We start from the raw sequence: 14,609 nt of genomic DNA, 5'->3' as shown, positions 1-14,609 counted from the left end.
ACAGACCATTGTAATTTTTTTTTAGTCGAGCGCAATAAAATACTTATTATATACGGCTGTATTGAAGCCACGCGTGATGATGAAATTATAACGCAATCACTAGGGTAAGGATTTTGGTTAACAAAGAAATCAAACTGAAAATCTTCATCAAGGGTTTCCTTCACAGACTTATGAAAATTGATCCTCCTCCTATTAGGCAAACCGACTTCGTGGAATACCGCTAGTTAGCTTAGGTTGCCCTTCATTTCTTCGTTAAACTTCGTCAACAGCAGCAACTTTGAAGGATCGGATTGAGACACAGACCGTTTTTTTAGGCCACGCGCTGCACGCATTTCGAAAAGGTACAATTATATTATACGAGTACTCAAGCCACGTGTAATGGGGAAATGATAACACAGAGATTAAAAAACAATTGGCTAACAGAACAGCTTATTGAAATTTGTTGAAACAACTTATTGAAATTTGAAAGCACTGAGGTCTAATTAAGGAGCAGCAAAAGAAAATACGCCTGCGTTAATTTTACGGATGTTGCAAATGGCGTCATAAAAGCGTCAGGTATAAAAGCACCAGCATGTTAATCAAGAGTGTTGTAACGCCAGTAATAAAAATAACGTCTCTCAGTTTAACAGTGAAATAATTTTTCTTCTTTTTTTTTTGCTTTGTAAAGGAGTGGTGAAGCAACCTCTGCACACAGCGAACAGACTGTTTCGTAATACCGCTTCAAATCGCGCACTAAAGCTTGAGTAACGTAACCTTAGTGGAGTCGGCCAGCAAATAACCAAGTGTCCGGTACGCGAAGAGTGACCATACCGAATTTCGAAAAGAGAAAATAAGCGCAAAGTTAGATGGGGAGCGGCCGTCTCGACAAAGCTATACTAGAAGTGCCCATTATTACTATTAGGAAGACTAGCGTTCTTGCGTATGTTTTGTTCGATACCTAATTCTTCAGTAACTGTCGATTCCCTGTCGAAAACTTTTCGCCCACAAATAGACATATTTGCTTGTTCCTACTTATGTCGCGCTTACCCAATACGGGTGACTAGGCAAAAAAGCCGGCTGTCGAAATTATGGCACCATTTATTAATCCAATATGATTAGATAGAGGGTATTATATTTAGATCACAAAAAGAAAGCAAATTTAGAAATAATGAAGTTATTTGAATCATAATACGCAACCTTACGAAGGTTTGAATGATCCTTTCAAGGAGCTCATGTGGCATTTTCTCTGTATGATGAAAATATCCGCACATTGCCGGACCCCCGTTCCCGTCGCTGAAACTAAAAAAAGAAGAAAAAGAACAAAACAAGAAATATGTCACGCTTCTGCTGAATGTGCTTGGCATTTTAGCTGTATTCGTCAAGGCTGGAGAGGTGAAGAGGTTGCGTGAGCAAAAGAGATTTGCGATAGAACTGTACAAAAAAAAAAAGAAAAATATGGCTGATCCCTCCTTCATAGGAATCGGTATGACACGAAAGTAAAACGTGTCTTCACAGAGGTAGTTGAGCGTTTATTGTGCATTGTATCGGCGCAACGGCGAAGCAATGAATGCGAAAGCAACAACTTGGAATGTCACGAGAAAAACGACAAGCAGCTCAAAACTTGCAGTGTGCCGCTCAAGCACAAAGGACGCACGAAAAGAACACACACAGGACTAACAGCTGTCACAGTTGTTACTTCTTCGTGTTTAAGCTGCGCTCTCCTTTAGCAAACGCGGCCGCTGCAGCAAGCGAAGTGACCTTCGTGCACTCTAAGTTCAACGTAAACTTGCGGTGAAAGCATAAGATGTACAACCCACCCCCATCACGAGATAAGCGCGCGCGCACGGGCGACCACACCCGGTAGGGCGAAGTACATATGGAGGCGCACGCGCATTGCAACGAGCGGGGCGACCTTTAAAGCGCGCCTTTCACGCCATCTCGCTGGTGATAACGAAAACAAGTGCCTCCGAGCTCTGCGTACCGCCAGCGGTAAATGTTGCATATAAATAGCTCGCCGTTAGCATGGTGAAGCACGTACGCTTTGTGGCCGAGTCGTTTCGCGCCGCACACAGCGGAGCGAGGGGTTGTGGGTTCGATTCCCGGTGATCTTTTGTTGTATATTTTACAACGTCATATCCATGACGGAAATACGTCAGTGAAGTTTTGGTGAATCCCGCCATGAAACACTTTCGTGTTAATTCTTATAGTTAATTTATGGTTACTGTTAAAAATAAATGCATTTCTCTCTCTATCACACGCACGAACGCACGCACGCACTCACGCACGCACGCACGCACACACACACACACACACACACAGAAGGGGGGGGAGAGGGATACTAACGTAAATGTGCAGACGCAGACAGATGCACGCAGACACAGCCGCGTGGGGCACATACTGGCACACCCGGGCATGTAGCACACACGCACGCAAGCACACTCGTTCACAGACGCGAACACGCCATCGCACGCTCCTCGCCGCCAACGAGGCACTCGTTTCTGACAGGCGCAAGATACATGAAGGCGGCGCCGGAGAATCAGCGTGGCAGGCAGGCGCGTTTTAACGGGAATCACGCTGTTCGCAGTAAGAAGGCCTGTTTGGTGATCGAGTGTTTGCGCAAAGTGAAGGGCCACCGTCCGCCTTCCCGGACACGCGCTCGCACAGCACCGCCAAAGGGCTCGTATTTATATTCTGTCCATCTCTGTCCGCACACACCAGAGAGCGCTTACCGCACTGCGGCGTGTTTAATCCGCCCGTGCGAGATGTGAGTATGCTGTCGATAGGTACGCTGCGAAAGGCCTCTTCTGCCCCGTAATCGCATAAATAGTAGAGCCGGAATGTAATATTATTACCTGCCTTCGATACGACTCTTATCTTGCTGCCTGTCAGGCCGAATGGTCCAACATGGTACCATGGAGGAAATAAACGGATGAGCGAGCGAACATAACCGCGATGTTTCCATCATTTTATCTCAACTCCGAAATATAAGAGCGACATTTGTGTACGTGACGTTCGCATTTGGCCCGTCTCGAATTCAGAAACCCAAACGACGGTTTCTGATGTTCAATCACAAGCAACTTTCACCCTTACATAGCGCCGCTATCTGTCAACGGTTACTTGTCTGCTTCCGTCAAGAGGTTTACAGAAAGAACAACGTTATATGAACTACGGAGTGCGCCGACACCTGAAGTGGTTATATACACGACGAGTGATAAAATTGCGTAAGTGTTGCTACTCTGCCAGTGTTAATGGTTACTCCATGTTACTGGGGGGCCAGTAACCTACGCCGTGCCGCTTCGCAGTTCTAGAACCCTGTACTCTTGGCGACGCGCCTGCGCCGGTGAACGGGGCTGAACGTGTGCCCTATCGTGAAGGGGAGAGTACTTGCACGTCAACAATATTAACGCGAAAGCGTTAAAGAGCTCGTTTCGCAGAAATTCCTGTGTCAGGGTCGGCGACGGCGGCGAAAAACCAGCGTTGTCCATGAGCGCGAATACGAGGTAGACGCAAATAAAGAAATAAAAAAAAATCTTCGGTTCGAGAGGGACCATGAATGCAAGCATGAAACCCTTCGCTAATTGGTACGATGCGTTTAGCCGCTCGGCCACCACGCATGCATAATCTACCATGCTAACGGCGAGCTATTTATATACACCATTTAGCGTTAGTGGTACGCAGATCTCGGACGTTCTTCAACGGCTTGACTATCACCTGAGAGATGGCGCAAAGGCCCCACGGGCGCGCTTTTAAACGGCATCGCCCCATCGTGTGGCCGTGTTCCGTCGCGCCGCATGCATGAATATTGTAGCCGGAGGGCATCCGCACTTTGGCTGTCCTTGCGCCACTGTTTAGGTCTCCATCAAGAAGCGAAGCCTAGGCTAGCGATTGGGAAGGCGATACGAACACGGTGCGATCACGCTGTCACGTTATACTCTTGAAAGCGAAGCTCAAGCGCCCTCCAGGTTTTTGCGCCGTCATTCTCAAGCACTCGAAGTTTCGCTGCTGCTTCTGTATTTCACAGGAATAGAGCTCAGTATTGCATGTTGGATATAACCTTGAACAACGGATAACAACAATAGGAAATAAATACAGAACAAAATGAAAGAAGGAAGGTGCTTGTGTATGTAATATTTGCAGGCGCACAAAGAGCAAGATACACAGCTAAAGAAGTCAATCAAGGCTGAAGTTTGCATTCGCGTCTTCTTTGTTTTTCTCTGACTTTCAAACGTTGAACTATGTCTATGGATCTATTTAAACTGTATTAACAGCATACACAAAATGAGGAATTAGGACAAACAAACAGAGGGAAAGAGCACTGCTCGTCCTGTCTCGTGTCCTAATTCATATGCGCTTCCTTACCAACTCGCTCCAGCTGCAACTCTTACAACATGTCTATGGGCGTTTGATAAATGTGTAACGGTAGAGAAATAATGATTGCAGAGATGTAATATTATGTGCGTGCTTTATCGCCAAGCTTTTTTTTTTTTGTCCGCAAATTTATCGCACTGGCGAAGCAGAAAACCAGCCCGCTTTTTTGCGAGACACCAGAATCTCCTTACGCTGCATTTATTAACAATAATACAAAAAGACATATATTCTCTTTATCTTAGCCTATATCTCGAAACCTAGAGATGCGCACTTTGCGTGCGTGGTGTTCGCGTCCTGCGTCTCCATATGCTACACGTCCCGGAATCTCGATAATTCCGCAGCGTAAGATAAACGGAGCGGTGTCGGGCGACGCTGCTTCTAAACGGAGGAAGAACACCACACAACAACCGACACCGATGCCACTTTACAGCGTGAAACCGGTTCAAGCGTTCCCACCCAGAATACGATACTCGCTGCCAGTTTTAAGGGCAAAACACGGCACCTGTTCCTATGGAAGAAGAGGTGGCGTCGAACGAAACAGAGGGTCGGACCGAGGGCGAGAAAGAAAGGACACGGGGCCCTTCGCGTCTTTCCGATAGGAAGGGGCGGAGGGCTGGGTTCGGTGCCTTGTTCTCTTTCGCTGTTTGATCGATGTGCCCGGCGTACAAGTTCTCTCTGGTGGCGCCAACCATAACCACGTGGCATGACGCGCGGTGTTCAGCGAAGCGGCCGCCGCTCGCCGGTTTCGTCAAGCTCTTTTGCGCCTCTGTATATACGTGTCCGTGATGCTTTCTGCGGTTCTCGGCTTTTCTCGGGCAATAGCGAATGAAGGACACCGATTGGCCCTGGCCCGAACCTTTCAGCGCGTCACTCTTCGATATATGTACACACTTGCGCCTCGCCTCGCAGCCCCTTTTGTTTGCCTCTGCGGTAGACGTCGGGGAACGGAAATAGCCCGCTCTATATGTAGAGGCTGTTGCACGTACTGACGACGTTGAGGAAATCGAAATCCATATGCGTGAACTACAGCGGAGAACCTTGATTAAGCATTAAGCAAGAGTAAGTTAATGATGCCGAAGATTGAGCTTCGGACTGAGGTGGCCAATCTCGGACGCCTTGTACGGTGCGTAAAAGATGAGGAGGCGAATGGGTGGTGGATGTCAGCCCTAGGAACAAAGCTATAGGAAATGTCTATAGAAACTCTCCATAGATTTTGGGTTATATCTATAGATTCACGAAGAAATGACCATGTACCTGAGGTGCTAAATTATTGGTTACCAAAGTCTGAAAGCTCTCTAAAAATCCAAGATCCTCTGACGCCGTCGATTTCAAAGGCAGAATTTCCCGGTAATTTTCTACTCCATATGTAGTACGGAGATTCCGAAGTTATGGAGGTGGAAGGACGAGCGCATAAGAGGGTAACGCGGCTCTACAAAGCATGCGAAAATTCGTGGTCGCGTAAATAAGTTCTTATAACAAACTGCTAACCATGCTTCATACAAAGCCCGAAATGCAAATTCTACGCGACATAAGTGGTAATGTTTGAACAGAAACTAATTAGCATCCTTCTAATTCCCTTCAGTAACTTCCCTTGAGGAGACAGTCAGTGTCCCTTTGCCCTTTTCGTGGATATTGCGAAATGCGCAAATAAAAGAGTATATGCGAATAAAATTGAATCAACTAATTATGAAGTTTGGCAAGCCAGCCCAAACAAATAAGTGGGGATGTTTCTGCCTTTTCTTTCATATCTCATGGTCCTACTTGTTTTTATAACGTGTCTTGCATTTCTGCATCAGTTTATATTCTACAATGATTAATATCTCAGATTGACTCCTTAACCCATGAAAATAGTATTTTGCCTGCCGTGTCGTCAGGAAACATATAGTGAAAAGTAATATACAACCCTTCCGGCGTATCTAGAGCGCCGTACAGTCTTGCAAGGGCAGAAATCGTTTCGCAAGTAAGTATGATGACGGGTATTGCAGATAACCCCGAGCCGCGAACGCCTGTAATTCCAGTTCTTTCGCAACCACGTGAAATTTATGTCATCGATTTCCTTTACGTTCCGCAGAAATCCGACACGCAACTTCGGTTGCCGCATCGTTATGCGGGAGTGGGCACCACCATTAAGGTAATCCTACATGATAAGTCAATATAATAGGCAATATGCCGAGCGAGAAGAAAAGAGCTAGCCTCAAGGGTGAGCTAGGGTCGAAAGCGGAACGGAATGCGAAAAAACAAGCAAAGGATGGATGAAGCGCATGGCTTCGAAATGGAAAGCAGTTATGACGGAAATTTATACGGCCCTCGTTGGAGTACACGGATGGAAATACAAATAAGGCAGGTGATTACGGGTGGAAATGGTAAGATGCAATCGAAGTACGCTTCGTCATTTTGCTAGAGCGTGCTGGAAACGAAAGTTTACCTGAGGAAATCACGCACGAAGTGCATCAATATAAGGCGTATGAAACGGGTGTGAGGAGAGAGAGAACAGCGGCGCAGTATCATTGAAGATGTGACTGAGGGTAAGACACTTTATGCAGGAACCTCATACATCTTCTGCGACTGTCCTCGCTACAATGCGCAGAGAAAAAGTCACAGTTTCGCCGCAACGGCGAAGCAATGAATGCGATAGCAACAAATTGGAATGTAACGGAAAGCAGCTCGAAATTGCCAGCACGTCGCTCGAGCCCAAAGGACGCACGAAAAGAACGCACACGGGAGGAGCGCGTCGATACTTGAAGCGCACTGCTGAAACATAAAGCAGGACGCACGAAACGAACGCACAGGTTCATACAGGACGAGCGCGAACTAAATGTCGCAGTTGTTACTTATTTCTGTTTGAACAGCGCGCTCCTTTCGCAAACGCGGCCGCTGCAACGTGCGAAGTGACCGTCGTACGCTCTGTGACTTCAGCGCGGACATCGAGAGGAAAGCACAAGACATAAAACCCCCCGCCCACTTCCCTTCTTTCCTTGAGATAAGCGCACGAAGGCGCCCACGCCCTGTAGGGCGCAGAGCATCGGCGTTCGCAGGAGCGGGGCGACAACCTTCAAAGCGCGCCCAGCGCCCAACGCCCAGCGCGCACATCACGCCATCTCGCTGGTAATGAAGGAACGCTTATACGCGCCTGCCGTCTCTGAGTCCGGCCAGCGGTAAAGGGTGTGTATATAACGCTCGCCGTTAGCTACGTAAAGGATGTGCGTTTCGTGGCGTAGTGGTTACCGCCACGCGCTGCGGAGTGAGAGGTCCCTGGTTCGATTCCGCGCTTCGGAAGCATTTTTCTGAGTTACTTTTCTTTAGGGCTTTCATATATATATATATATATATATATATATATATATATATATATACGGTGCATGACGGCGGCGGGGACGGACAAAAACCAGCCGAGACTGTCCATATAATTGCTATCGCCAGAAAATCAGTCGCTCTTGCTTGTGTAGATTCCAGACCGATGACGGCAGAAACCATTCTGGAGTGTCGTCCTGAGAGGTCATCGCGGGTGAAGGTGACGAAGGCAGTGCTCAACTTCTTGAAGACATCAGACCTGCACCGGCGGTTATAGACTAACGACGTTAGCATGACTGTGAGATGTGTGCGACTTTTTGTGGGTGAGTGCTCTCCTGCTCTCTCTCTCTATGTTTATATCTCCCCCATCCCTTCCCCCAGTGTAGGGTAGCATACCGGTCCTTTTAGACTGGTTAACATCCCTGCCTTTCCGTTCTCTCCTATTCCTTCATCTCCATCTTTCATAAGCCAATCAATCAACAAATAATAAAGACTGACTGCCCTCTCTTAGTTCCACTTAAGAAATAACTGCGATTCTTTGTTTGTATTTACGGAACGCCTTCTGTGCTTCCCTACGACTCTCGTCTCTGGTTCTGCAAGTGCCTTCATCATCCCGATTTGTGTGTAATTCTCTTCCATACCGTGTTAATGCTTCCCGCTTCCGCGACATTACACATCTTTCGTTCAAATAGTATTAACAGCCCGCACGCGCGCCTTACTCCGAGTTAGGAGTACTAGAATTTACTAACTCTATATAGAGTCTATGTGAACTGTTCCTGTGGCGGCAATAGATATTACGTGTAAAGTTTACCTCAGTGTTTCAGGCAGAGCCGAACAGGCTTTTGACGAAAGAAACTGCGATATTGAGAGCGTAGAGCGGAGTGACGTGCTGTGGCATCTTTCCCGCTTCGCAGCCACGCTAACCGTGTCCCTCCAGCAGTATTAATGGATAGGCGCATAGACGTTCCATTACATCCGAGATCGAGCGGTACGCGTCGCGTTCTCGTTCACGCCAACCTATCTTGGAGGCTACGAGTTTCAGGCTTTCGTTCAGTGTTGAGCGGGAATGTGTCTTCGGTGGGCTTGTCTTAACTGCGCCGAGACGTTTAGCTCGCGTCGTGGTCTATTTCGGATCTTGAAGGTTGCAGTAATTCCTGGCTACGTATCGCCAAAGACGCCGAGGAACGGCAGCGATATGCCCTGGTGACAAGCTCAAGAAGGAAGCTGCAGACAGACAAGACTTCACCGCTGTGCAAGGAACTCCGTTGAATGCCTATTACCAAGCACCGGTACACTGGAGACCTGTTGTACTATCGCGCTCATCATGCGAGTGCGTGACCGAGCACTCTGGAAGGTAGTACAGTGGCGCCGATCATGAGATGTCTTCGAGTTATCGGGAGAGAGTTTGGCTGCTCGTGCGAGCGCGCATCGCCCCCACTTCCTTGCGTTCACCCTCGAAGTTGTCATTTTCGAAGCTGATATCACCGCAGGGCAAAACGAGGGCGAGGGTGAAAGCAAGTGGAGGCGATGCGCACTCGCAGGGACAGCTAAACTCTCGCCCGATAACTCGGAAATATGGCATAATCGGCGCCTCTGGACAACCTTGCAGAACGCTCAGCCATGCGCTCGCGTGATGTAGCTCATACTGAGCGCCATAGTACATCTTGGTCATATGCCTAATTTGTGAGTCGGGAAAGAAATCAGCGAGTCTCTCATTTTTATTGTGCATGTCGAGGAATTAAAAAGAACGCAGCGTTGGTCACAGCTGACTTACCGATGACCCTGAGGTACATGGAACCGACGGCCGTATTTCCTCGTCGGTTACTGACGGCGCACTCGTACCAGCCTTGGTCGCTTTGGGTCACGTGAACGATGTGCAATGTCCCGTTGTCGCTGGCCAGGATTCTCGACGAAGGCCGCAGTTTCTCGTTATCTGAAATATTACAGACATTACATTAGAAAAATAATTTATGACGTGAATGGTTCAGGTGCTTTTAGCACAAAAATAGAATGATATAGGCTGGTTGTCGGTGACCATTCCTTGCTTTGAAAAAAAGTGCGCGAAATTTGCTACATCTGTGACAGGCATAATTTGTTTTCTATTCTGCTCTTCCTTTCTATCCTAAAATGCAGTCAAAAGAATTAAATATATTTCAGAGCTACAGTCATTTAAAACTTAAAAGACCAGAGAACCGGCACTTTTTTTTCTTTATGTTCTGTGACGTTATATTCATACGCAGTAGACAGAAGAATAAAAACACGTACAGGCAACATCCTGTACAGCGCATGTGAACTACTATGGACTTAAAGGGGCCCTGCAACATTTTTTCAGCATGATCAGAAAACGCTGCTGATCGGTAGTCGAGGCTTCCGAGAACACGCAAGCCAGACGTTACAGTGCAGCACGTGTCCTGGAATTTACAGTTAATTCTCAAAGTCAGCTAGAAACCATTTCCTCTTGTTTCTACAAATGGCGCTCTACACCCAAATGACCGCGCCATATGCCCAAAGTCCCGGCCATTGGCTGATTTGAGCATCGTGGGCTGCCTAGTTACTGCGGCCGCCGCAGGAGGCCGCCATGAGCCCACGCGCGCGCTCACATTGAAAGGAGTGGGCCACACAGGTCGCCGTCAACCTTGGGTTGATGGCCATCTAACACGGAATCGTCCTCAACTGTTTTCTGACGAAATAAAGTTTTTCCATCCATCCATCCATGAAAGTAAGCTGCGCGTTCGAAGAAAAAAAAATGTGCTCAAGGTCATGACACGCGCGTGACGTAACTTATTTCCCCCGCGCCATCCCTCCCTGCTTAGGTTCCAGCGCAATCCTAGGGACGAAAGAAGTGAGAAAGCAATTACAGCGTGCGACAAATCTCCAACTCCGCTCGTACTTTAAGGATTCTAAAAATTCTTGCTGTAGTCGAATCGTGAGGCAATAAACTCCTTTAGCGAAGCCATTCGATGGTTACTTGGAAAAGTGTTGCAGGGCTTCTTTAAGCCTAATTTAACATTTCGTTAGGCTGGTACGAATACAAAGCGTTGCTCGCCTTCCTATCAGCACTGAAGCCTCGCCGCGGTTCATTTCGTTCCCGGTCCATAAGCTCAAAAGGAGTGGTGTAGTTGTTACGGATATTGCCTATTTCTCGTTCATTAGATTACCGCGAAACAGGTCACTCAGCAGCGTATTGGTGAAGATCGTTTTTTAAACGTACTTTGTTTTGTGGCCACCTCCATTACAATAAGGCAGAAATGTTGATAATTTCTGGACTCGCACTAACTGCAGTACCGCATCACAACGGTCGGATGAGCCTTGATTAGGGCCAAGGTGCGTCGTAAAAAAACATGGACATATATATATATATATATATATATATATATATATATATATATATATATATATATATATATATATATATATATATATATATATATATATATATATATGTATATTGTAAGGACAGAGCGGCCTTCAGGCACGGGTGCATGCTCGGCTGGTGAAGCAGAGGAAGACGAAGACAGAGAATAGAACAGCCGGCCTAGCGAACAGGCGTTGTGTCTATTTCTCTCGTCATTACAATGGCGCAGTCGTCAAAAACGAAGTCTTAAGCCAGACACCACTTGTGCTCGTGCTTCTTCGGCGTTCCGGGCCGGCCATCCAAGGAAAGCCGTCCGCGCTTCCTCGGTCATGGAACCTGCCTACCTGCCGCCGCACCAAGCGCAGTTCCGGGACGGCGTCCATGCCTCCCCGCTACCGGTAAACCTGTCGGCTCTGAAAGCACCGTCTGGGGACGGCGTCCAGGCCTCCTCGGCGGCTTTACTTCAGTTTACAGACGCCTCGCTACTGGTTCGCGACCTCACGGCGCACGAGCTCTGTTCTAGGAACGCAATTCACGCTTCCAAAGACGTGGATCGAGTAGCAAAGACTCTACCAACATCTGAGCCGCCAAGAGACGCCGTTCACGCTCCCTTGGCCGTGGATCTCGCCAGCGTGAGTACTGCGACCGCCGCATACTCCGCGGACGTGATTTCCTGCTCATCAGGCGCCTCACCCGACAGAGTCGCGGAGGTGTTGCAAGCGCTCACGCAAATGTCGAAGCAGCTCGACGCCCTGGCGTCGACCAACTCCGTATTCTCATCTACCGCTTCATCAGCTGTTTGGGCAGTGCCGGAGTTCCGGGGCTTCCAGGATGACGCTGCCCTGTGGATTGAGGCCATCAATTCTGTCGGCTCTCGCAATGCCTGGCACGACAACCAAAAATGGCTGGTGGCTATAGACCGCCTTCGTGGTGGTGCCGAGGCATGGCACAAATATGAAGGCGTCAAGCAGCACTCCTGGCTTCAATGGAGTGCAAGGCTCATCGCTGTTTTCGGACGGATTTGCCATGAAAACTGCGACAATGTGGCACCACCACATGCACTACGTCGCGCCACCCAATGCGCAACACAGCCGCTTCCCACGGTACAGGTCCGTGTGGACGGAATCGGTGAGCTTACAGCTGTTGTCCAAACGGGAGCTCCACGTACTACACTGCATCGACGCCACGCCCCAGTCGCCCTCCAGCCTTGGTCCGAGGCACCCCTGCGCGGCCTCGGCGGGAGCGCATTACCAGTCGGTGCGCTGGATTTGCAGATACAAACGGAAGCCGGGAGCAAGTTCATTGCCGCCGTTCCCGTCCTCGAGGACTTGCACGCGGACATGGTTTTGGGAGCTGACTACCTCCTGTCTGGTGACGTTCAGCTCATTATAGATGGCGGTCAAGTACAGCTCCGCTGCTTCACTCCGAACACTTTCTCGGCCCCAAATATCCAAGTTAAAGGACTGCAGCCACGGATGTCCAGCAGCGAGAGCATCCTCAGTGACCAGCCGCAGGCACATCTGCTGACTTCATGGCAGTCATCGGCTGAGTGTGTCGCGAGGGCTTCGCTCAAGAAATCCATGGCTGCCGAGGACACATTTATCGAACATTTGCCTGTTTTGTCGGGACCTGCAAGCCGCGGCATGGCCGAGGTTATCGATGCGCCGCCGGAAGATGGCGCCAGCATCGACCCTTCCGGCCGCCTGGCGTGCGACTCTACTGACGACGACGGGCAGTTCATTCTGACCGCCAGTGTAAAACACGAATGCCGTACGGATCACCACAAGGCGGTCTGTGCCTACGGGGGACCCGACACTCATCGGTCGGATGGCCGCGGTAGGGAACACCTAGAGAGCATCTTTGTTTCTTGCAGTTACGGAACAGGGGAGTGCAGTGGCGGCCGCGCAGAAGCTGCTGCGCCAAACCATGAAGGCCAGGTCTCGCAGCATGACCAAACTCGCAAGCATGATTCCTTGGAGAAGTATGTGCCTGCTCAGTCCGCTGACATGCACAAGCATGCGTTAGAGCGAAGCACGGAACAGCGACGACGTAACCTCATGGTAAGCGTGCGACGACCATCACGACATAGCCAATGGCGTCCACCAGAACCATCATCGCCTGACTTCCAAAGCAAGTCGCAGCGTGGCCGTGACCGGCCTCCGCGCAGCAGCCAATGCCGCCCGCCAGAAGCATTAGTGCTATCGATGGTGGTTCAGGGGCCAGGACCTCCAAGAAACGACCACCGCCACAGAAAGGCCATCTTTTAGGAGCACTCCATGCTCGCAGTGTGGCCGAGTGTAAGGACAGAGCGGCCTTCAGGCACGGGTGCATGCTCGGCTGGTGAAGCAGAGGAAGACGAAGACAGAGAATAGAACAGCCGGCCTAGCGAACAGGCGTTGTGTCTATTTCTCTCGTCATTACAATATATATATATATATATATATATATATATATATATATATATATATATATAATATATATATATATATATATATAATGCACTCTCGTCTACCTGAATTCACTTGCACAAGGCCGAAGTCGCGTTTATTACATCATAACGCGCTCGTATGGTAATTAATATCGACGTGGTTTCTGCAGAAGCGCAGGTTGCTAGGCGTGCGTGCCCAGCAACTGGAAATGAGCGCCTCAAACAAAATCAATACCGCAGGTAATATCTGTCGTGAGTGGCAACCGAAGTACAGCTACGAGCGGCGTTGGTATATATACATATTAACAGACCGGACAAACGCAACTTTCTTTGCCTCAGTGCACATGCGTCTGTCGCAAGAAACCTTCATGAAAATGAAACGTAATAAAAACTGCTAATGTTACGAGCAATGCTTGCGAGATCACATCCACAAAATAGCTGTCGTGATGCCACGAATCTATACTTTTTTTTATTTTTGAAGTACGGTAGCAACTTCAGAAAAATAAGCATCGGTACTGTGTCATTGCTCAATAATAAATAGAAGAGCCTGTTCTAGGAATGACTGCAATCCCAGCGCATGGCTTATTTGTGCTAAGTGCAGTCGCTGTCTCAATGCTATTTTTGGCAAGACGAACTGTCAAGGGAAAATATTCGCGGACCACGATTATCACAACAGAAATTAATAGCTTTCCCTGTGTTTGGTGTGTGATCCAGGACACAGAGCTATGCACTTGTGAAGACCTGGCAAAAAAGTGCGGGCTGCACCTCTTAATTCGGAGCAGCGTAGCTAGATGGCGATGACACATAGTGACATCCGTAATCCTTCAACTTTCGCCATGGATAACAGATTATACTGGCAGGGCTCTCACGTGGATAGTCGACAGGCAGTGCAGTAAATTAAACGTATTAGGACATATAAGGATTCGTCGAGTGAGCTACACTATAACAACGAAGCGTGATCGTCCAAGAGACGAAAGATGCAGACTTGAAACAAAATGGCTCGATATCGCCGTTGACACGCAGATGTCGTGCGACTAAGTTGACCGGTCGCAAATTGTCTCTCTGGCTAAAAAGCAGCTGCTTTGCGTAAGTCGCCTGCTGCTCAAAATTTTCAGTCGCGCAACTATACAGCTGCAAACGTCCACCAACTGAGTCGCTATTGGCTTAATGGGAATCGGAGGCGCAAGG

General features: G+C 48.5%; 1 protein-coding gene across 1 annotated transcript in view; it reads right to left on the bottom strand.

Moving 5' to 3' along the window:
- LOC119381771 (Down syndrome cell adhesion molecule homolog) overlaps positions 1-14,609 on the bottom strand; it is a 227,426-nt gene that overhangs the window by 71,756 nt on the left and 141,061 nt on the right. Inside the window, exon 7 of the mRNA XM_037649536.1 lies at positions 9,413-9,571. Within this exon, the coding sequence (XP_037505464.1) occupies positions 9,413-9,571 (159 nt within the window). The remainder of the gene's footprint in view (positions 1-9,412; positions 9,572-14,609) is intronic.

This window comes from Rhipicephalus sanguineus, chromosome 2, assembly GCF_013339695.2.
Source record: "Rhipicephalus sanguineus isolate Rsan-2018 chromosome 2, BIME_Rsan_1.4, whole genome shotgun sequence".
Taxonomy (NCBI): Eukaryota; Metazoa; Arthropoda; class Arachnida; order Ixodida; family Ixodidae; genus Rhipicephalus; species Rhipicephalus sanguineus.
This window is presented reverse-complemented; position numbering and strand designations above follow the sequence as displayed.